This window comes from Necator americanus, chromosome V (assembly GCF_031761385.1).
Source record: "Necator americanus strain Aroian chromosome V, whole genome shotgun sequence".
In the NCBI taxonomy this organism is placed as follows: Eukaryota; Metazoa; Nematoda; class Chromadorea; order Rhabditida; family Ancylostomatidae; genus Necator; species Necator americanus.
Window position 1 is genome coordinate 21183651 of NC_087375.1, and position 22827 is coordinate 21206477.

At 40.7% G+C, this 22827-nt stretch overlaps 4 protein-coding genes across 7 annotated transcripts in view; 3 read left to right on the plus strand and 1 right to left on the minus strand.

Moving 5' to 3' along the window:
- Window positions 1–1695: 1695 nt before the first annotated feature.
- On the plus strand, window positions 1696–5420 carry RB195_014675 (uncharacterized protein; the record flags this gene model as incomplete). The annotated part of the gene is made up of 11 exons (XM_013451523.2): window positions 1696–1807; window positions 1869–2004; window positions 2276–2412; window positions 2463–2638; window positions 2700–2801; window positions 2868–2973; window positions 3645–3777; window positions 3838–3928; window positions 3992–4057; window positions 4116–4253; window positions 5361–5420. The coding sequence occupies 11 exons, from the start codon at window positions 1696–1698 to the stop codon at window positions 5418–5420; spliced, it is 1257 nt and encodes a 418-aa protein (XP_013306977.2).
- A 942-nt stretch (window positions 5421–6362) lies between these two features.
- RB195_014676 (uncharacterized protein) lies at window positions 6363–8133 on the plus strand (the record flags this gene model as incomplete). 2 transcript variants are annotated; one of them, XM_064205045.1, is made up of 5 exons in its annotated part: window positions 6363–6382; window positions 6609–6707; window positions 7087–7182; window positions 7247–7414; window positions 8064–8133. In XM_064205045.1, the coding sequence occupies 5 exons, from the start codon at window positions 6363–6365 to the stop codon at window positions 8131–8133; spliced, it is 453 nt and encodes a 150-aa protein (XP_064060925.1). The 2 variants fall into 2 exon arrangements, with proteins under 2 accessions (XP_064060925.1, XP_064060926.1); XM_064205044.1 differs by lacking the exon at window positions 8064–8133 and adding an exon at window positions 7462–7535 and having other exon boundaries at window positions 7247–7401.
- Window positions 8134–8297: 164 nt separating this feature from the next.
- Window positions 8298–13264, plus strand: RB195_014677 (uncharacterized protein; the record flags this gene model as incomplete). Its single annotated transcript, XM_064205046.1, has 9 exons — window positions 8298–8350; window positions 9826–9960; window positions 10952–11042; window positions 11312–11443; window positions 11590–11717; window positions 11919–12022; window positions 12503–12703; window positions 12900–12969; window positions 13156–13264. The coding sequence occupies 9 exons, from the start codon at window positions 8298–8300 to the stop codon at window positions 13262–13264; spliced, it is 1023 nt and encodes a 340-aa protein (XP_064060927.1).
- Window positions 13265–14088: 824 nt separating this feature from the next.
- Window positions 14089–22827, minus strand: part of RB195_014678 (uncharacterized protein) — a gene marked incomplete at both ends in the record, with an annotated part of 45592 nt that continues 36853 nt past the window's right edge. For all 3 annotated transcript variants that reach the window (XM_064205050.1, XM_064205049.1, XM_064205047.1), the window contains 29 exons: window positions 14089–14163; window positions 14374–14493; window positions 14574–14737; window positions 16537–16621; window positions 16683–16826; window positions 16938–17086; window positions 17208–17310; window positions 17444–17605; window positions 17692–17817; window positions 17880–18034; window positions 18094–18200; window positions 18411–18514; window positions 18842–18955; window positions 19020–19118; window positions 19214–19401; window positions 19464–19635; window positions 19694–19828; window positions 20021–20098; window positions 20241–20353; window positions 20400–20484; window positions 20537–20644; window positions 20930–21088; window positions 21149–21292; window positions 21351–21432; window positions 21672–21784; window positions 21902–21997; window positions 22060–22209; window positions 22266–22457; window positions 22527–22733. In XM_064205050.1, coding sequence (XP_064060928.1) covers window positions 14089–14163; window positions 14374–14493; window positions 14574–14737; window positions 16537–16621; window positions 16683–16826; window positions 16938–17086; window positions 17208–17310; window positions 17444–17605; window positions 17692–17817; window positions 17880–18034; window positions 18094–18200; window positions 18411–18514; window positions 18842–18955; window positions 19020–19118; window positions 19214–19401; window positions 19464–19635; window positions 19694–19828; window positions 20021–20098; window positions 20241–20353; window positions 20400–20484; window positions 20537–20644; window positions 20930–21088; window positions 21149–21292; window positions 21351–21432; window positions 21672–21784; window positions 21902–21997; window positions 22060–22209; window positions 22266–22457; window positions 22527–22733 — 3729 coding nt within the window. The remainder of the gene's footprint in view (window positions 14164–14373; window positions 14494–14573; window positions 14738–16536; window positions 16622–16682; window positions 16827–16937; window positions 17087–17207; window positions 17311–17443; window positions 17606–17691; window positions 17818–17879; window positions 18035–18093; window positions 18201–18410; window positions 18515–18841; window positions 18956–19019; window positions 19119–19213; window positions 19402–19463; window positions 19636–19693; window positions 19829–20020; window positions 20099–20240; window positions 20354–20399; window positions 20485–20536; window positions 20645–20929; window positions 21089–21148; window positions 21293–21350; window positions 21433–21671; window positions 21785–21901; window positions 21998–22059; window positions 22210–22265; window positions 22458–22526; window positions 22734–22827) is intronic.

Here is a 22827-nt window from a genome sequence, read left to right on the forward strand (position 1 = left end):
GCAGACTGGTTTGTACTCAGCGATTGAAAGAAAGACTTCATTCAAGGACACCTAGGATAATTGCTCCCTTTCTGGGATGAAGTGGTATTTCTGTAGAAGGCGAGTACGCTGCATTTTTCCGATAAGGTGTAATGTGCTGAGAAGATCGTGATTTATGGTGCTAAGTGAGGAAATGATGGGGTGATGATTTTCAATAGTGGCTCTCCATCACTGTACAACTTGGGGAGGAGTTACCCGCCCCACAACCGGCTATGATAGATTTATCGAGCGAGAACACGCGACAGTAGGACAAGGGAATGTGGGATTTTTGGCAGGCAGCTTATGGGTGCGAGCATTCAACTGCAGCCGATCAGATGATTTAATGCTTTTGGACAGTCGATTAAGACTTCGCTAGTGCGCTTCACGGTCACCGAATTTGTAAAGCTAACTTTACACGGAATGATATATAAGGCTCACTGTACGGATAGTGATAATTTAAGAAAAAAACTAGTAGCTCTCCAAATATTGGCGTATAGAACTACAGACTTCTTGACGTTTATTGCATTTGGAGAGTCTCCATTCAGTTTTATTCTACTCTACTCTTACTCCCTCTTACTTTACATGTTTTTGTGCAGAATCAAGCAATTTCCTCTATATTTTAAAGGAGAATATCATTTTCCATATGGTATATATGCGAAGAGATTTAAATTCACAAGGAAAGGAAGCAGAGCTGACGAGGTTCAAGTCGAGGAAGAGATCATATAGTCGGGTCAAAACGAAATGGAACTCGGTGCAGCTGCGCTCGTAGTGGCGCCGTGGATCTTGCGGCTGGGAGAGCGAGATGGACTACCGCGACGTGAAGTTATGAGTGGTGTCAAAAGTCCCCCTTCGACCCTAACCTCTACGCTCCACCGCACCGCTTCGAGCGCAGCCGCATACGCAACTGCACCGAGCTCCATGTTGTTTTTACCCGACTATGTCAAGCGTGGGTGATATTTATTGTGTTGACTCGGACGCCAACAATAAGTCCACTATAACTAACCAACACAACAATTCCTCCCTAACACACTATTTCTGCCCCATTTCGAGCATGGTACTGGTTGCTCCGGGTAATTACGTCAATAGGTGGGAGCCGTGGATCAGAGTACGTTACCAAAAATTATTAATTCGTAGGCCCACATGAGCGATATGGAATACTGGCTACGCAGTCTTCGGACAAGTCTTGAACTACTGGAAAACATGTGCTTGCCAAATTTGCGCTGGCCATGACATATTTCTGTGTTTCGAATGTTAGAAACAATTAGCAGTACCAATTCGCCCTTACGAAATAGGCACTTATATGGAGGAAAAGGCAATGATGAGGTGCAGGTATTCTGTGTTTGCTTCTTCAACTCCAACAAAGTCGTCTCCTACTCCTGCTCTCCAAAGAATCCTCACTTCTCCGATAGCCTACTATTAGTGTAAGTGCACACACTACTTGTTGTTACGTCTGACACCTCTGCTTGTTCTTACTATTTCGCATTTCTCTTGTCATTTCATGCGTACTAGCGTAGGTTTTATTTTATACAAGACGTGAGTAATGAAGTGAAAATAATCTTCTCTGAGATCCTACAGGTTCAGCAAGATTTCGTGGAATTTTTAGTGATTTTGACTATTTTATGTCCGCATCTATCCCTTTTTATGTGCGAATATTATTCACATTTCTCTTATTATAGAATGGTATCCGTATCGGGAAGCAAGACAAAAACAGCAGCTAGTCGCACTGCTCGACACAAAAAGAAGTACTGGCGAAAAGGAACTGACATTGCTGATGTAGAGAAAACTATACGTAGGCTTCTGTTTTCACTCTCGCATTTTCACTTTTTCTGAGTGAAGTGCTGCATATACAGATGACAAAACATATGGATCGATAGCGGATAAGCCTGATCATGAGCTTTTCACAATTGTTCGCACTCCATCCGCTGACGTCAAGAAGTACAATAAACGACAACAAGCTGCTTTGGACAAGATTTCGAGAGCTTTAAAGTATCCAGCTATAATTTCCCTTCTCCCTTCATAACTACCAAAGCTCCACTTTTTTTAGCAGCATTTTTTCCGAAGTGATATGTTCTTTTTGATGCGGTATTAGGTTTGATGAATTCAAATGTTTTGACAAAGATTGCTGCTGGATGGCATTTCCGCCTGAAATACTTTCGAACTACGATTTTCGTTAGTACTTAGTAAATCCACTTTATTATGAAATGTCAGTTCTTCTTCATTTTTAAATTAGGCTGAAATATCAAGGACTCTTTTACAGTGAACCAGAAAAGTTACCTTTACCATCTCCAAAATGTCCCACTTCTAAAAACCTACCGAAACTCAAACAGCCAATCAAACGAGTGGAGAAGGAGAAGTCCAAACCTTCTGCACCGAACTACGATTTATGGGAAACAGGTAACTAAAGATGTTTTTTTGTTCTTTGTTCATAGTTTCGTCAATTCCAGACTTTGCGCCTAAAACGAGCTTAGAATATGAAGAAGCTGGTGAACATATGCTGCGGTATACTAAGAAAAAGCTGTCAAACATACCACCAACTGTTCGATTCAAACCTAGTTTGTTGGAAGCTGTAGCGAAACCAGATGCTGGCACATCGTACAATCCAAAGGCAGAGGATTACGAAGTGATCACTATCAGACTTGACTTAGCACTTGTTATATTTAAATGAGCACGATCTTTTGCAGAATTACGTCATGAAAATTGCTAAAGACGAAACAAAACTCATGCGAGAGGAAGAAAGAATTGAGAAGGCTAAGAAACCGAAACACGAGAGTATCGTAACATACGTGAGTTTTGTTGGTTCGCCAGTATCAATTCGAATCAGAGAATGACATAAAATGATGTGAGCTCAGGCACAGAAGAGCTTAGAAGAAACTGAGGGTCTCGTCATTGATCCGCGATATGACGCAAAAGAAGAGCAATATGATGGAGAAGGGAGTGAAGAGACCAAGGAAACAGGTAGGCCCATGATTCTTATTGTGTTTCTTTATGCTTCTGTTAACTTCTTGTTTTCTTAGATGTTTGTGTTGTTTGGATTCTGTTAAGGAAGTGTAAACATATGTGGTTGGGTTTTTATGTTGGTTAATTTCCAAGGTTGATTGGATTCTATTTAAGGAATAGTTAACGAAAATTTATGTCTTTGCTGGAATGTGTCACTCTGCAATTTGCCATTTGCAAGATCTATGCAAATTTGCAGATCTACATTATGCGCTCTGAGGCCCATTGGCCTCAGAACGAACAATGTAGATCTGCAAATTATGCTGTGATATGATTTTAAGAGCTTTTACGCAGGATTCGCATGTTTAGTTTCTCGAAAGGCAAGCTACGCTTTCCATTTATTCGCACATATACGGATAGAAGGTGGTCTGCGTATAACCAGGAGGATGTTTTAAGAAGCGGCATCACTCATTTGCAGGCTAACTACACCTTAAATTAATGTAAGGAAGTACAGATCGAGTAGATTAATCAAAGTTTAGGTTGATAAGAGAACGAAAAACTTCCTTTTTTTTTGTTGAAATAAATACTTACGCATAGTATGGCTAAATAAAGTCTGGTCCCACTTACGTTATCCTTAGCATCTTTATAAAATGTGTTAGCTGAAAATTGCTTCAAGTATAACGGAATTACAGATGAGAAAATCGTCATTTCCCATCTCATGCGCAAAACTCGCAAGCAAAAATTGAACGCTGCAAAGGAGAAGAGACTCCAACGTGAGTATAAACGAAGAAAGGAGGCAGAGAAGAAACAACATGATGTTTTCAAGTAAGATTTCGTTTATTTCTCAAGCTTTTTTATTTTCAAGTATTTCATAGATTAGCCTAGGGCGAAGAGTATAAACAAGAAACTAGCCCGAGAAGAAAAAGAAGTAGCAGAGATTGCTAAAAAGCGGAAGAAGGAAAAGTTCCTAAAGAAGGTTGCTCTTGCCTACTTGCATTTCAACACTTGTGACTGATTAGTGTTCCATTATATTTTCTAGATGACCACCCGTCAACAACTCGGAGGTGGGGAGTTTAAGGATGAGGAAGAACCATTCTTATTGCAAGTAGGCACTTGATTTTTGCCATCATTAGGAAGATTCAAGCGAACACATATTTTTGCAGGAAGAGCTTCCGGACAGCCTGCGGCGATTGAAACCTCAAGGTCATGTACTAAATGATCGCTTAGCGAGTTTGCAGAAGAGAAACATGCTACCGATTGCAGGACCGCGGAATAAGAATAAGTTGAAGTCAAAGTTAAAGGTGAGTTATAATCCACGCTGATTTTGTGGAGGTTCAGTGCTTTTTGCATACTCATGTGGTGGATTTTTTTTTTTTAAATTGCGAGCTAGAAAATATGAAGTGCTTTTCGAAATATTTTAACTGCTATTGACAGTTACACAAATATACAATATTCAAGGGTCACAAGAATAAGTTAAACTGGGATTTTTACATCGTATCTCTAGCGTGCTAATTAGATCTCTCGAATTGCTAAGTTGTTGGATTGAGTAATAAGTAGTATTTTTAATTAGAAAATGCGAACAAGAAGAATTGGCAAAAAATATCGACTAACATTTGATAGAGACTTTTTCGTTCTTAAAAATATTAGTAGAATGATTAAAAAAAAACTTTCATTGTTTCTCGTTTTGTAAAGTCCTTAGAAGGCGTGTAGAAGGACAAAACTTAGCATTTTCTACACCACTTTTTTGCACTCAATCGAGAATTGAAGCTGAACTCTATCCTGTATAGAGGAAGTGGAATGCTAGAAAACCGTTCTGACCGTTTGTATTCGCTGTTCAAAAATGCTGTTTGAATTCAAAAACGGATCGCACTGATTAGGTGCAAAAAGCTGACGTCGAAAGTGCCGTTTCAGCCACGTGACACTTCGTTTCAATGAACTGAAAAAACAAGATAGAATTGATAAATCGGAGTACGGCTGTCTTGTAAAGCGAGAAATTTTCTATACGTAGAAATCGAAAGAATGGAACGTTCTTTGGATACGTTTTATTATATTTTACTCGAACTTTTAAGTTCGAAAAAAAGGTCGCGAATTGTTCCTTCATTCCTATAATAGTTGTTTTGTACTCAGTTGTGTACATATTCAAAACTCCAACACTCTTTTTTCGGGAAACATTTCAAGAACTTTCAAGTTCTGTTCATTTAGATTCTCCTGCAAATAAAGGGTAGCCATTTTGAGCTGAATTTTTCTTCCTTTTCCAGATTTGTGCTAACTCAGTCCTCAACAACGTAAGAGGTTTTAAAAATTTTAAAAATACTTTTTTTCTAAGCGAAGGGAGCTACCAAGCTTCTTCAAAAAGTAATCTTGGAAGTGTAGTTTGTTATAACCCTAACTTCTAATTCTGATTTCAGCGCAAATTTGTCGAGAAGCGATTAGTTGCGGAAGTGACGAAAGGAAGTCGTGTGATATGAAACAGTTGACATTTCTTTGTTTTTTTTTTACTTGTTAAAATGTTTGTTGTTGATTTCACCTGGATTTATTGGGAATGAATTAGTTTGTTGTTGCCGGAAGGTAAGTTGTTGATCACTTTGTCCAATGGTTTTAAAATAAAAATATGTTTTTTTCGTAGTTTACGGAAACCTACGATGACTTCCAAGCACTCTTTTTTTAATTTTACATCTCTTAGTTCGAAAATTGCACTCCGCTATTGAAATGTCCACTGAGAAATGAAAAGAGGTTGCTTTCACATGAAACAGCGCCACACAAAGGGTGTTTCTTTAAAGGTGTCGATAAGCTACGGTGAATCGAAAACATCCTTTGACCATCTCTAGATCGTATAGGACTACCCAAAACATACTTTTCTGTTTGATGATATCTACTTTACTGCTTTTTTTTCGCCTGACACATTAGTATGAAGAAGCTAGTTCAACTACTAGAGCTGCACAAATCAAGTGTTTGGGTTTGTATCGGAACCATCCTAGATTAATGAGATCGGAGAGAACTGGACGGTCCATCTCCTAATTCATTTTCTCACCCGTCCTTTGTATGCACTTCCATAATTTACAAGTGACAAGTGCAATTTTACATACTTGGGAATCACAATCACATTTAAACGAGATCTGATTTCTGTTTTGTATTGGTTGTTGATAGCACGGAGCTAAAGACCATTGCTCTTTCCATCCATAGCTATCAAGAGCGAAATCCAATTACTAACGGAGCGTAGCATAAAAAAGCGTCACAGGATAGAAAATACACGATTCTATAGGAAAAAGTACTGCTTTTCATGTTCTTAACTTCAGTTCAACCACATAAATAGCTGACGTAATTGCTATGATTATTATGATGTAAACAACACCTTTGTTTACAACATATAACTCGCATCATTGTGACTCACTTTCCATACTTCATCTGATATGCAGGTTGCTGAAAATACGTTAGTGCCTCATTACCATTTATGATAAAGTCGGAGAGTTCGTAAATGTAGAAACTACGGAGACACAGTTCTCATTTGACAGCAGTACTCTGGGACTGAGATTATCTCATTTTTGGTATTGCATTTGACACTGCAGCCGTAGAATCATATCACTCTCCATTCGCTCACTTTATAGGATTCTTTCGGACTTATTGTCTTAACTAGTAATCAATTTGGTTGGTTTTAGGCGGTTTTGGTTGTCAATTGCATTGCAAGTCAGCGCACTAACTGCTATTCTCGGGTATCTCGACTCGCCGTTACCGTTCTGCTACAGACAGAGTCTAAGGTGAGCTATAGGTCATCTCAGTTGTAAATGACCGAACCTGGACGTTCTCATCTGAGTTCTAAAGCGGTTTCTGTTTCTGGTGCCTCCAGAAGCATGCACACTCGTCTGTACATTTGTGTGTTCTCGTTACTAAAGGATGAGAACATGATTGTGCATGACACTTCACACGTAAATACAGTATCGGTTTCTAAGAAATAGGGGTCTCTCCTGTTGTAGCTGTTGCGCCAAAGTAGTTATATTGCTATTTGGGCATTTCAATGCGAGAAACATTTTTTTTTTCAAACCCTGACTTGAGGATCTTGAAGAGTTTACTCCTCTCCAAGGCATCATCTAATTTGAGCGCTGCTTTTGCTCAAATCCACGACTTCAACCGTTGAAGGGATCCCTCCAAAATATGCTTCACACCGAACTCTACCACATGTTACGAGTGGACGAATAAACGTGTGCATTGGATTGAACAGGGTCTTTCCTATAGGTAATTCCAGAAACAATGTAGACCTTAGCATTGAAAGAAGTGGAAGTTGTAGTGATAATTTCAGGTCAACCGATAGAATATGCACGTCACAGATGATATGGCTGATGAAAGCGTTAATCTATGCGGAATGCACGGTAGTAGCCCTTCAGATAGCGTCCAGACGTCGGAATTCTGGTATAACACCAAACGGGGTCGCATTCGCCTACTTCACCTCTGTTGGTGAGTTCGAGCGGTGAGCGTGTTTAACGCACCCATATGGTGATTGCAAGAGCTTTGCAGATTTTCCTAACTATCGATTGATCCAAGAAGAAGAGATGTTCGAAACTGATTCGACAATGAGAAGCCATAGTTAAAATTCTTATGTAGTGGCCAATTAAATAACCACGCCATTGAAGGGCGAATGATGAACTGTGCCTTTCATGATTAGGAAAAGGGGAGGGCAAGCGGCAGTTGCTAGCCAGGGAATGTGACCTTTTCTAAACAGAAACGAGATATGCATAGTTGCGTCGAAACGGCATGAAGCTCGGTGCAGTTACATGCTCGAAGCAGTGCGGTGGAGCGTGGCAGTTGGGGTCCAGGAGGGACCCCTGCTAGCACCACCTATCGCTGCAGTTCTCGATGATTCTGCATCGATTCCAACCACTACATTTACCTAGCCGCTTCGTGCGTAGCTGCTTACGCAACTGCAACTGCGTGCTTCATGTCATTCTGACCCAAAAATAGCAAATGTCGTAAGCCATGGTATACGAGTATAGGTGATTACTACAATTCGCAGGCAAATGAATTATCACTAATGACCTTACTTCTATGAATAACCTTTTCGAAAGGAATGCAGCATTAGATAGAAAGGTATCTCATTTTCAGCAAGTTTCTTTTTTCAGGAACCATATCGATTCTTCTGTTGAACTCGTATATGAAGAGCGATTGGCGACAATACTGGCGAACAGCTAATGTTTATACTTTTTCGAATACGATACGACATGAGCCCATTACGTATTTCACGCTGTTTTTACTTGTTATACAATGTTTGTCCTTTATCGATTATTTTTACCAGTTATACGCTAGAACATGGAGTCGTTGGTGAACAGCTGAAGTTATCGTTTGAAAAAAATTATATGATCAAGGTCAATTCATCTATTAACTATGAGTGTTATCTAAGCATCTATATGTTTGTTAACAAAATTTCCTTAACAAGTCTTTATAACAGATCCTTAATGATACGAAACTCTTTGATGTTGTCTGTTACTATCGGGTGTCCGAATAGGACCACCAAACTGGGAATAAATGTGATATACTTCTATCATTACGCAACGAGAACTGATATGTAACCGTTTTTTAAATTTCTTTCTCCTATTTCTTGATTCCCTCAGTCATCTCCATGCTGAGCAGACCGGTTCACCTTGGTTCTTTGCTCTAAATCGCTCTTCTTCTTTGCCTACTCCTTCCCGCTCTGAGATATCGTTTCTAGAATAAGACCTCAAAGATTGTGGACTCTACTTTCTCAATTAAGACGATTTCTTCTCCTAGCTGGAAGATGAGAACTTCCATGAGGTTAAATTTTCGCTAAAGGCAGCATTTCACGAAATCGACTATGTTGGGATCTCTTCACGAAAATATTGTGATACCGCGTAGATCACCAGAGAGCGTCAACTGCTGACTGACCGTCCGCTGGTTGCTCGCAGACGCGGCGCACCATGCCTGCGCTTGAATAGCGGCACGCTGCTAGGTGCCTCGTAAGGAGATTCGATCGACCTGGTCGTTTCCCTCGTCGTTTTTCAGGACAATCAGGAGGAAGTGTACTGTATAGTGTAGTGTGGAATAATGTTCGATTCATTGGGGACGTTCAACAGATGTTCCATCAACGAGAGATCGCAAAAACCACGTGCAATACATGGATGGATTGCGCTCTGCTGGTCTCTATGCAATGAATACTCTTCGTCAAAAGTCTTCAGAATTACGATAGTTGCTTTTCTTCGTAAATACGTATCGCTGTTCCTTATCTCAGGATTACACTCGGAAAATGTTCCGAGTTAGGAGTAAGTTTCCAGTTTTTTTTTTTCAAATAAGCTTTTCAACAATGTCTGTCTTCACCAAACTTGGAGGATGGTTAACGTGAACAGGCAAAATTATTTAGATTTATTTTTGCTTTTTGAGATGCTACAAGAAAGAAGTCTAAATACGCATAAAAATTCTTGACTTAAAACGTTCCTCCAAGTTTTGTGGGCAGACCCATGGCCTACGCACTTCACTACAGGTTCCGGAATTAGGTTACGTATAGAAGTTATCTTGATCGCGGACTTTTTTAGCAGATCGCATGAACGCAGCTCACAGGTCAGTTTAGACCTATTATTGTTCCATTATGTACTGGAGCAAAGCTAAAACTCGTCTTTAGCATCTCAAGATACCAGTCATAGTGTAGAAATGCGGGTGCCGCCATTGATAGCACATGTTCAGGAATCACTTCAAGATCAGCTTTTGGTCTGCGTTCCTTGTTTTTTTGATTGTCACCTACATACTACTTGTTGTTCTCATTCTCAACAGTAAGAGGTAAGAGAGCTGATGTATTCATTGGCTTTTCCTCCCAATGACTTTGATTTTTGGCAAGATCAGTTTTCGCAATTATTGTCTTGACTGTTATTTTAGACAAGGAAAGGTCAACGCGGGATTTGCAGAAAAATGTCTGGTAGCATCCCTGCATGCAACAGGAGATAATGGTGGCATCGGGAATATCATGTTCGAAATGTTAGGATTATTGGGTATCGCTCAACAGGTCAATAGGTAAGCATCGACCACCATTACCGTGTATTTTACTACAAAACAAAATTCCATGCTATTACTTTACTTTTCGCCATCGGTGCATCCTAAACGTTGCTCCCCATCAATTATCCCTTCTCTGAATTCTTGAATTTCCGCTACGGGGGTGTTGTAAACCTTCTTAAACCTTCTTGAAGAGAAAATGCTGCAGTAAAGAGTCGATCAGGCTCGATCCGGTGAACTACACATATTCATTTGAAAATCCAAGAATCAAAGATGTGAAAAGTACAAGTGTTTAAAGAACTGAAATTACTAAACTACTATTAGTAAATAAATTACTATAATCTGAGTACTCGGAGACGTAAGAGGTTCAAAATACAAGAAGATCTGATCTGAGGAACTCGCAATCATCAAAAAATTAGAAAAAGATTTATATTTGTCTAGTTAAAAAGTACTGGCAAGTAGTCTTTATACTGAAAAATAAAAAAAAGAAGATCTGCGAATAAATGAAAAAAGGAAAAGTATGAGAAAAAACGAAAAAAGAATTGTACTAGATGAATGGTAAGTAATATAAGAATTAGTGAAAAGAGAGAGCCGGTGTCGTGATCGCATCATTTAAAAGCTATAATTGAGCCCAGAAATACACCATAATCCTGTTCTTGATCTAGATCAAAATCAAACCATAATCATCGGACTACCTGGCTTGCGGGTTCAGGACAAGTAAGCATTCGGTTCAAGAACGTGTCTACTTGGCTACTCGTGCAGATTCCAGCGGATAGCTTCCACAACTACCAGAATTATGAGAAAGTTTATTGAACTGCGTTTCGCCTCGAAATTTCGCATCTATTCGGAATATTCTATTCATTTTTTTCGTGGCTATTGAAATAATGTCTTTGATGAATAATGGTCTACAGTCGGACTTTTGCCCAATGCAAAAATGCAAAAAAAACTATAACACGAGTTGTTTCTTCCATATCCCCTTTGAAGTGGCTCCTGAGCGTTCTAAATGCTTCAGGATCCCAGTCATTATGGAACCAGTATTACTCGAACGGCTTGACAAAATCTCCGAACATTTCCCCTATCTCAGACGTCGTTTTCAGAGGAAGGTAAGTTGAATTCACTGATTTTGCGTACTTTTACAACGTTATATCGGCACCACCCTTGTCCTTCGTGTCCTGCTTCTGACCACCATTCTCGTTCTGCGAAAACTAGAAATCAACAAAACAGAGATAGAGAGAGAAGTAATTTGAACTAGTTTATTTGTACAACTGGGATCCGTTTTATGGCAATTTTAGGTTCCACATTTAAGAGTAACAAAATGACTACGTTTACTTCAGTGTTAATGTTATGCTATCTACAAATTATCATTTTTGAGGAGTTCTGCCGACATCACGTCTACGTCTCGACCCCGTTTGATTTTTGCTGCAAATATGACGAAAGAATCTTGGAAAGACTGGGAGCGAAAACCTCTGTCAAGTCGGTAGCAGTCCATTTGCGGTACTTACAGGTAAGGGTGCATTTTTTTAAGGGTATCGCTTTTTGAGCTTCTTCCTACATTCTTGATTTTCATGAGAAGATTTAATCTCATTGTATTCTTGTGTCAAGTTCGAAACTCGAAAAACCAGTACGCGTCTCTTTAAAACCAATTTTCAGTCGTTCAAATATTTCTGGGATCTTCGTCGAGCTGAAGTACTTCATACCGTATCTGCAAGCGATCACACTATATTCGCTGCCAAAAACCTCCTTTTTGCAGAGAATCCCTTGCGTCATCGTCAATTAAAGTAAGTGAAAACATCTTCTGGTGCGGAAGAAATATCGTTTCGTTCATATTGTTATTTGGTTTATTATGAACTTTTATTTGGTTCATAAGATAAGAAGTAACAAAGCCTAAGTATAACTAGAAATCTCCTTGTTTTGTGAATTTATACCTATTTTGCGACATATTGTAAAAACCATGTTCTCTGCAAATTTTAACTTTCCAGTATATGTGTCCACGTACGAAGGGGTGATTTCGCTGACTCGAAAATGCACCTACCAAGTGACGCAAATTTTACCACTGCTGGAATTCGTTTTCTCGTTGAGAAAGGTAAATGAAGAAATTCTACGAATTTGATTGTGATTGCTTGACAACATGTAAGACCTCCAGGGAAAACTGGGGACTAGTTTTCGCCTGTATACATTGCTAGATCATTCACGTTTCATGGGAATGATAAAATGGTAGAAAAAAGATTATACAAAAGTAAATTGATCGGGACAGTAAGCGAACAAAACTTACTCATGATCTTCAAATACTTCTGGTCGTGACGTATTACAGACGTGAGAAAAGTCACATTTGTTGGTGTGAGCTCGCAACTCTCTGCATTCAATATTCTCTAGATCATTCTTTTATCTTCCTACTTTGTTTTCTATCGATCGGCCAAAATAAAAAAGAAAGAGGCAGTTGAGTCTCATAAAACTAATTTATAAACTGAAGAACGTGATTCCAGGCAATAAGAAATCCTTGTGAAACTGTAGGAAAAATTCTCTTATTAGAAATGCACTTTTGAGTTGGTTGCGAATTTTTCAGCCGAAACGGAGGACTACCGCACACCTCACATCTACATGTTCACTGATGACGTGGATTGGGTACACGAAAACATCATTGAGCCCTCCTTCCACTCCAACATCACTCATTCTGCTCCACTAGTGGCGGCGAATTTTATCGAAAAACCACCGAATGCGGAGTGGGAATTCAGCAGACTGTATTGTGACCGGCTGCTACTTACAGGTGTATTCATCTCTTCGCATTGTCTACGTTCAATGCTGAGTTCTCGAGCATAAATATGGTAGAAAATCGTGCTGGAGAATTCTGAAAGAAGTGACCCCAGCTAATTGTGAGGTCATCATGAAAAACGCGCTCTAAGCACAGATCTAAGCTTTTGAAGCTGACTCCTCTCAAATTTCAATAATATTGATCCTTTTAGCATCTACATCCACTTACGGTTGGTGGTTAGCGTTTCTAAGCCGTGGACAAAGAGTCTATTACGACCGGAAGTAGGTGTATTGAGGAAGTCGGACGAGAACTCGTCCTTTCCCATAATTTATATTGCTGAAACTGATGAATAGAATTGTCTATAAAATAGGCATTGATCTGACAAGAGGACTAGTTCTCGGTACTCACATTTTGAAGCTGTATGAGATGTTCCACTATCAAATTCATCACGACAAGCTTACTTTTAGCTATGCTTTACCTGGTGCTCGTTCGGACGAACTGTCCTCTGCGGACTTCTGGCCGCAGCACTGGACTCCACTGCAGATTTATCCTAGCAACCACGTTGTGGAGATTTGAGATTGGATAGGTTTGCTTGAAAGATTGTTTGCCTTCGGGTTCTGCTTATGATCCTTTCGTCGAATATATAACGAATTGGTAATCACACAGCCGTCAGTCATGTACACAGTGATATTTCGCACATGAAAACTAGTCGCGCTGCTGCATTACCTCTTCTAATTTACTTCTAGAAAGAAACGAGATTACTTGTTGGAGATGTTGGAGGATAGCATTGTATCAGATTGTAGGTGCACAATGACGTCATTGCCCTCCGACCACACTTAAATTATGAATAATGTGCAGTACATATTACATTCTTACAAGCCATAAGAACTGAACTAATCAATTACGATTGTGGTATGCAATTTAATACTTTTATCACATATTGCACAAAACTTGAGCATCAAAACCATTCTGTAGTCTACAACCCCTACAAACGCAGTAAATAAAAGAATCTATCAGCAATTATCCATCCAATCCGCTAATCGATAATTATTCACAGAGTATACGAATTTCTGACATACAAGATCCTTCTTCATTCTACATGTGAATTTACTACGTAGGAACAAAATTATATACAGTGGCCAGATAGTATCATATTAAAATATCTTGAAAGCAAAATGCATCGTTGCTTTAAATTCCCAACGAGTTTGGCTACCGTATCGCCTCTTCTCTCTTAACCGTACGTTCTTAGCGTCTCGAATGATGATAGACAGAAGTAGCAGCCAAAATCACTGAGTCTATTGCACCATGCGAAAACATTATACCCATACACTGAAGTGCTTCAAGCATTACAAACATATTCAAGGTGAAAACCTTTTAAATTGTCAAATGTTTAACTGGAACTACGAAGCAGCTTTCCCAAACGCATTGAAATCCATAGTAAGCTTGATCGTTGGCTGTTGGGTTAGATGAACAGTCTAAAAATATCTAGATAGCTTGACTGTCACATCAGGAAATACTAGGAGATTAGAGTCGAATTGGAATACTAAAAAAAAAACAAAAGTTCCCTCAAATTGAGAAACAAATTGAGTATGGCAAAGTATGGTAACCTTCCCTTCAGAACGAAAAAGCTAACACAAAAGTAAAACATTGGCCAAACAGCAACCAAAACAGTAGGTGATATCAACCTTTGACTCTGCAGCAACTGCCTTTGCCTTAGCCACTTGTTGCGCCTGCACCTGACGGCTGGACTGCAACAATAATGCAGTTTCCAACCGTTTTTTCAACGTAGGATGCGATGCTAACACCTAAAAAACCGACGTAAAATAATTAAGATGAACAAATTGACTTTAAACAATTGGTCATATCTATTAAAAGTATCAACCACCTGCTTGAATTCTATCGGCCACGCTGGAGCAACGGCATTCAACCGCTGCAAGGCAAACTCATGAATCTTTCTAGCTGGCTGACTTAATAATCGCCATTCATCAGCTGTAGTAGCGCATAACAAACGGCACAAAGACTGGGTCAGCAGTGAAACCATCGAGAACTCTGGAAAGTAGATTTTTTTACACAGCGCTGTGAATTTCACTCTCATTTGTGGTTTGAGTGATTTTCTACATTTATAATTTCCGTTACTCGTTATTGCTCCTGGCGGATGCAGTCAGCAAAAGGTCCGTTGGAGCCGTATGGTCGATTGTTCGAAACCGCTCTAGTGAAAACCAAACATCTCTCACCTCTCGAGCCGGTAAATTGGTATCAGACTTGTCTGGGAGGATAAAAACACTGACTTGAACACCAGCTTGGGAGGATAAAAACACTGACTTGAACACAGGTTACGAATTTCAGAAAACGCGGTGGCACATCACAAGCGTATTGATACTCCTATTTATATTTTTTGCATTGCTAGGTGCCTATGGCGCATCCTCTTCAAGTCATATTGGTTCTCTGCTAGAAACCTATTTGCTCCGCCCTCTTGCTGGCTTGACAGGATAACATTTATCTGCACATATGTGGTGTACATATCTGAAGGCAACTGTACTTACCACTCTCCTTCAATTAATGGAACTGCTCTTGAGAGTTCCCTAAAGGCATCACCCCACGAATCTGAGGTGGTGCAGATTCCAGGTGGAGTATTCGTATACGGGATGGGAGACTACGGAGAGGGAGGTGATTCCGTCCATTTCTTGCTAATTGCCGTAAAAAACGGCCTGGAAGATACGGCGCCGCACAAGACTGGCGCGCTCCAATCGAACCTCTTGTACAAAATGGTGCGCCAAAACGAATGAAGCCGTATCTTCCGGGCCGTTTTTTACGGCAATTAGGAAGAAATGGACGGAATCACCCTCCTCTTCGTAGTCTCCCATTCTTTATACGAATACTCCACCTGAAATCTGCACCAGCTCAGATTCGTGGGGTGATGCCTTTAAAGGCAGAGTATCACAAAATCGACGTAGTTGGGAAACCTGCGGGCGTGGCTCTGTTATCTCACTTAGTCGTTGTAAAAAAAAAGGCGTGGGAAACGGTGATTGCTCCTATCAGGTATGTGAGAATGCATCACCATTGTGGACGCGCTGCATTCCCATGCCGTATTTCAGGACAATTATTTTTTGGGCGGGCCACGCTCATACTCATGATCTACACCCCAAACTCTATAATTTCCCATATGTTTCCCAGCTACGTCCGTTTCGTGATACGCCTCCTTTAATGGCATTCGCTGAAAGCCGATCGCGCCGGTGGCATGATCTTGCAATGGCAGTGGTGCGCTCTTTTCACTCCAGCGACCTTGTACTCATGTAAGCAGGGCCTCTAGTACTGACAAGCTCAGCAGTCGTTTGTTGTCGAAGTGAGAAACATGGTAGCCATGAAGCCTCCATGATCAGAGTAGTGCCGCAAACTTCGTTGGCTACCACCACGTGCCTATGCGACCCCCACTATGAGTAGCAGGTCACGCGCCACCGCGGATAGCCTACTGTCAACGAACATGAAATACTGAACTTATAAAGGGGTCTCTACTCCAGTAGATAACACTTTCGAATACAAAGTACTTTTTAGAGTGACTGCTAAGACGCGGCAATTAGAGGGAACATGAGAATAAAAAATTTTTAATATCGGGAAATTAGCTATTGCTTAAATCGTTCTCTCTCCTCAAAACTTACTCTTGCATAATCACGTTCTACATTCTTGAGATTTGGTTAGTAAACTGAACTAAACTGAAACTGGTCAAACATGAGAAGTTTAACGAAATATCACTTTTCCCCTCCTTCTATTGCGAGCCTACACAACAATCGAACACAAGACAGAAAAAGTGCCAAAATGAAGTCGAATCAAGTATAAATAAAAATACTCACTCCTCTTCTCATCCGCTACTGTCACTAATACTTCCAAGGTCTTGAATGCATCCTGGACAATTGGCAGCTGTTCTTCCGAGATATCCTAGAAATCGAAAGATTGGTCAAAAAAGCGTATTTTAAATAAAGCGACGAAGACACCATACTTTGACATTCCTCATTACATCTTCTCCGGTTACCAACGGCCGTACTACGTTGAATACGTCTCTTCCTAACAAAGAAATGAAAGGACCATTGATGTCTCGCCGTGCAAATAATGAAGACAGCGATTGAAGGGTTTTGGAGACGATCTGAACGCAGAAAAAGCTACGAATAAATTGTCTCGAAGGCTTTCAATGTAGAAAAAAATTAGTGGTACTGTACCTCCGAGAATTGTAAAAATTGAAGTTTCTCTTGCTGACCTGTGGATTTTCGCTATGCAATTGCGATCGAATGAGCCGCACCAGCCGATGGAAGCTCTCACGATGGCCGACTACTACTGGTCGAGGAGCCACAGAAGCAAGTACTACACAAGACAGCATAAGCACACATTCGTCCTTGCGAAATTCACCTGAGACCATACCCTAATGATCATACAAATTTGTCTTTGATCACTTACTTATGAGTACTGCTATCGACATTAATTGATTCCTCAGAAACAGAAAAAAAACGACAATAAAACTTCAGCTCACCATCACAAATTAAAAGAATTGAGTACAAGGCGCTCTGCATCATGGTGATCCAAGCAGAAAGAGTTGTGTCAGTGGGTGGAGTAGACGCTAGGTTGCGGAGTGCCTGAACTGGGTGATAAAAATGTAATAAAGGAGGCAAAGATATCAGTCAACTCAGTACTGAGAGTAGTGAATTCCAGCTTTCAATTAAATGCGAAACATTTGCTCCCAATCAATAGCAGTTCTCCCTATTATACCTGAAGAGCCGTCGTTGCAACTACAGTCAGATGTCCAGGTGGTAGATCCGGGACGACACTATTCTCATCCACTCTTGCTGATTCCCGGATGAGACCGATAATGAGGTAAAGAATGCTAGGAAGTATGATGAGACGGCCTTTTGACGAGCAAAGTGACGGCACCTTCAATACAAGATAAGAATTCCAACAAAATCCGTTTCCTCTATTTTTTTTCATGTTTTTTTTTCTCTCACAAACAGATAACATACGTTAACAAGTAACTGAATCCCACTCCTGAGCAAACTAGCACTTTCAATAGGCAATCTTCCAAATCGACGCATATGTAGTGGAGCCAAGGACTTGCTCTTCATTTGGGCAGAGTTTATCTGTGGCATCTGGAAGTAAATCTATTCTACCCATATCTGGGAGAACGAGTGCAATGAATTTTAAAGCAGACCTGCCGCACCATTACACACAAGCATAGTTCCATCATGGCGAAAGTAAGCGTTGCGCCCTGTGCAATGCCATCATCACCTTCGCCGCCTGCATAAAGATTTTTTGGTCGATCATCCGAGCTGGTTGTGGGGCTCGGCAAATTGCCATTTTCAATATCTATAGAAAAAATGAGTAGAGTAGCGAGAAGTGATAACAACACCTGAAACTAAATGTACCTTCACTAGCATTTATCCGAATTGAACATCGAGCAGCGTCGAGAATGGCGTGAGCACAACCGACACAAAGTTGTTGGGTGGCAAGATTGTCGCGCGTTAGAATGAGCCTAGAAGAGTGCCAACATTTGGTAATGATAGAAACCTTTTCGAGAGCAAAATAATCAAATTCTGCTCTTGAGCTACAGAAGAAACGAACATTTAGAAAGGAAAAAATTAGGAAAGCAAGAGCAAGTTTTGATGTCAGCTTCAGATGTTTTTGATAAAATTATTTAGCGGATATAAACTAACTAATAAAACCAAGTTCGAAGAAAACATACCTGTGGAGAACATTACACAATTCGATAGGTAAGCGTATATCCGACATAAGCTGCAGTTGGCACCATTCACACTGCAGCAAAGCGTGGACCGCTCGAACGCAGCTCTGCAATACTTTTTTAAAATGACTTTTCGAACGATCGTAAGCAAGGACCATGGCAATGCTTGTTAAGAAACTGTGGTGGGTTGAATCGCTAAAGAGAAACAACGATGAATAATAACTCGGCACTAAGTCATGGTTTTAGCATTTTAAACATGATAGCGTTCATGTGATCTTTTTGCTGAGGTAGGCTTTATCATCGTGAGTCTTTTGTAGCATTTCAAATATCCTGGACTAAAACGCGATGAAATGGGCTTTACAAGGAGAAGGAAATGGTTGAAAAGTAGAAATGAGCAAGAGGTAAACATTAAAAAAACTATTCAGATGAAGCACCTGTATCGTATGATCATCAGCATAGATAGTCCTGCTGCATAACGCTTCAACAGCAATTCCCATCATTAGATGGAATCTAGGTTCCCTTCGGTTGTCCGGCCAGGTTTGAGGAGCCTAAAAAGTGGAGAATTACAAAAACCCTTGCAGCAGGGAAATGAAAGAAGACAAGGTTACACACCTCGGCATTCTCTGGCAGTTCAAAGTTTGTCTTGCTCAACCACATAGCTAGTGCAAGTAGAATCGGTGGCCAACTGTTACGATAATATTCTCGGCAAGCCTAAACACACTAGCCGAATGAAAGGGTACTTGGAAAGAGACAACTAAGAGAATAAAGGAGAAATCGAATCAAAAAATTTCACGGCAAGTACACACCTCCACACTCTCCGCTTTATAAAACGCACCACCAGAAGCAGGCATTTGATCAGAGAACTGCACTGGAAGCGATAGTAAGGCGGAGTCTCGCAGCGCCGCCAACCAATAGCACACAAGAGAATCGAGTTCGGGACGCACCAATGATAACAAACTTTCCGAAGAGCTCACGTAACCCATGTCTTCGTCATCTGAGAGAAAAATATAGTACTCAACCGATGCCAAAAGGAAATAAACATACTAAAAGCCACACCTCCAGTTGAGTCCATCCTGACTTCTTGACGTTCTTCCTGAGCGATAGCTGTGACATACACCTCCGCCCATGCTTTTAAGATAGACAATTTCTCTAAAGTCGCAGCGCTTTCGCTGTAGAGCTGGGTATTGATGGAACCGTGTTTCAACTTGCCGAGGGAGGAAACAAGTAGCTAAACCCGATAGAGTCTCGAAATGTGCCTTTTTTTTAAAGATAGCAATGACAACTACCTGGTGGACACGTCGCAGATCATTTAAATCTCTCGCCACACCGCTACCGATCCATGTACTGCAAACCTGACATGCTGCTGCGGTCACATGACTAGGTGTATCTTCAGTAAACGCTGGTCGAAGAGCTGCTCCAACCTTAACGTTTTAAGTAACTATTCAGCGCACTAGCCTTAAAATGCGCAAGCAGGTGAGCATATTTGAGAAAGTGGAATGAAACGAGATCAAAAATCTTAATAGCAGAAAATTGAAAAGCAAAGGAAAACACTGGTACCACTCAGTTCTCACTGAACGTAAACAAGTACTTGCAGATAAAAATAGCTTATTAACCTGGGCTTGAAATTGTTCTAGTATGACGTGTCCAGGAAATTCCGGTTCTGGTACCGTAGAAAACCGCGTGATCACATCCTAGAAAAAATGTTCCGTTTCGAACTTTGACAGAAACTGTTGCACAGAATTATACGAAACTTCTCGGCAAAACTGAACAATTCTGTGAAATGCTACGATTTTCAACCTAGAGAAATACCGCAGAGTAAGAAAGCAACGTCACCTGCAATGAGTTCAAGCCAGCTAATCTCAGCTCTGTATTGTCACTAGTAGCGCCCATGAAAGACATTCTTACGAGATCCGATAAATGGAGCACCAGATAATCAGCGCGACCTCCTAAATGAGATATATAAGAGTATATCATGGCGGCAAAGTCACCTACCAGACGACATTTGTAGTTCTTTTGCTAGTGATAAATCTAGGTGGGCCCTTTCTGTATCGCAGACACTCATTAGCCTTTGAACCACCTGAAGGTGGGCTAATATTTCTTCTTCTACTGTACCATTTAAAGTAACAAACCTGGGTTGCAAACACTCTGGTGGGCCAACGTGGTTGCACTTTGCCTTTGTCAGGAACAGCTGATCTCGAACCGCCAACTTGAAGTGTCGCATCATCGTCATCACCGCCCTGAAGTTTCAAATAACGAATCACACAGCCATCACTTGATATAAAATTTATTACTCAATTATTTCAAGAGAAAACAAGAGTATATAAAGTGGAGAGATCAAAGCACAACTGCCTTATAGGGAGTGAAGTTCTCTATTGAATGATATATAACATTTTACCAATCTCTTTCTTTGCTAAGTGCAATTTTGAACCAATTTCAGGTTTGAAAAAAAAGAAGAAAAGGACCACAACTTATTCCTCAATCCAATAGTTGAAAAAAAAAACTCTCCATACTGGAAATCCTACTTCCTCGTCTTCATCTCCTTCTTTTCCTGCTTTTTCTTCACCAACAAACATAGTGCTCCTCGTATTATCACTGGATGTTGCCAGAATGTCCTTGCAAAGCAGCAGCCATTGGTTCAAAAGCTCACTGCAGGTAGCTTGTACTAGCGAAACTATAGTCTCCTGAAGGTAAACAAAGTATTCTCCGCACGAAATCACTGCAGAAACCTGTCAAGAACACACCTGGACATGCGCTCTTAGAGTCGGGTCCGTCTCTACATCTAGCATATCGAAAAGTGCACCTTCGAGACCGGTATCGGGTAGTGGGAGTTTCTTCCCTTCATCTACGACGCCTTGGGGCACAAGCACTTGTGCGTGCTCTCGAACCTAAATTAGTGCAATACTGTATTAAAAAGTTTCCAGCCAACATCGAGAATGCTTTCACCTCTCTAGCTTCTCTCTGGACAAGTTGTCTTAGGCAACAAACCGAAGCCTTTCGTAAGCAAAGGTGTTGACTAGTCAAGAATCTGAAAACTAGACATTCATTAAGCCATAGGGTCAAAATAAATTTTGTGGAAGGTTCAGACGCAGTCACGCATTGCAGTCAAGTTCATTTTGGTTTTAATATATTCTACACGGAATAGAAGAGAAAGCTGAGGTATAATCTTAAGAAAGAAATTATCGAGTAAATAGAGTTCATTCAAAGTGAGACCACTTCAACAGCTCAGTAAAAGAAATAACTAAAACACCAGAATAAATGACTAACGTAGCTATATCTACAACCAAATGGGCGAGATTGACATATCGTGGAGCATATAGATGCATCTGCTGAAGACCTCCAATCGCCTCCGATTTGATGAGTGGATCAGGATGAGATAACTTTAAAGAAAAGGTTCGAGTAGAAAATAATGCAGGGATATACTAAGGAAAGTGAGAAAAAACTAATGGATTGTGTGGAATGCTCGAGAAGCAAAAGCAGGTATTTCGAACTCCTACCTGGATAGCACACGCTGCCAGCAACGACGATCGAACGCCTTCTATGGTACCACACGAACCTAATTCCGGGCCGACGCATGTCATCAAAGCAGTTAGCTAAAGAAGAAAGAAACACTATCTGGCATACATGAATAACAGAGAAAAGGAAGTAAACCAACGAGCTTCCCTATTCCTTGTACCACCTCGACGTTCGATGATTGCGTATTCAGCAGTAAGGTGAGGCAATCACTTAATGCTAACTCAACATATCCGCGGAACATTCCACCGCCAGTCTCAGCTATTAACGATAGCGCTACCATTGCCCAAGCCTCAATAACTGAAGTTTTCTGGGAAAGAAATCCCCTAATTTTCAATTCAAGCTCACCTGCACCGACGGTGCATTGTGATCTCTAGCCAAGGCAAACAAGACCGACACACCAGTATGCAAGTGCTGTCCACTACCTAAACTTCCTACATGTCGGTGGATGCACCCTAAAGCCAGCGCATATCCTGCTCGACGACCGTCACGGAATGCACGAAGTTTGTCAAAACAAGCCTGTGCTCGCAGAGCAACAAACTGAAAAGATAGAAAGTCTTCAGAAAATCGAGGTTCGATTGTATGATGAGCGCCTTAGAAAAATTCCACCTGTGGATCTCCAACAGCTTGTGCAAGCCTTCCTAGAGCTTCTGCCGCTGCTGCTCTTACTAACGGTGTCGTTCCTGTCTCCAGAGCTGACTCTACCAACGCAGTACTCGCTTTTCTCAGAGGTTCGCTGTCCATGCGAGCACCTCCACGTGATTCTGTCACACCACGAAACGCTAACGCCAACGCACACAAGACGTTAAGCATTATCTGAACTGGAATTTTTAGGCTTCACTAGTAAACAGGAATAAGCGTGCGCCGAGAATTTCTCAGCAGAAGGGGGTGTGTGAGATGTCGTAAGGCT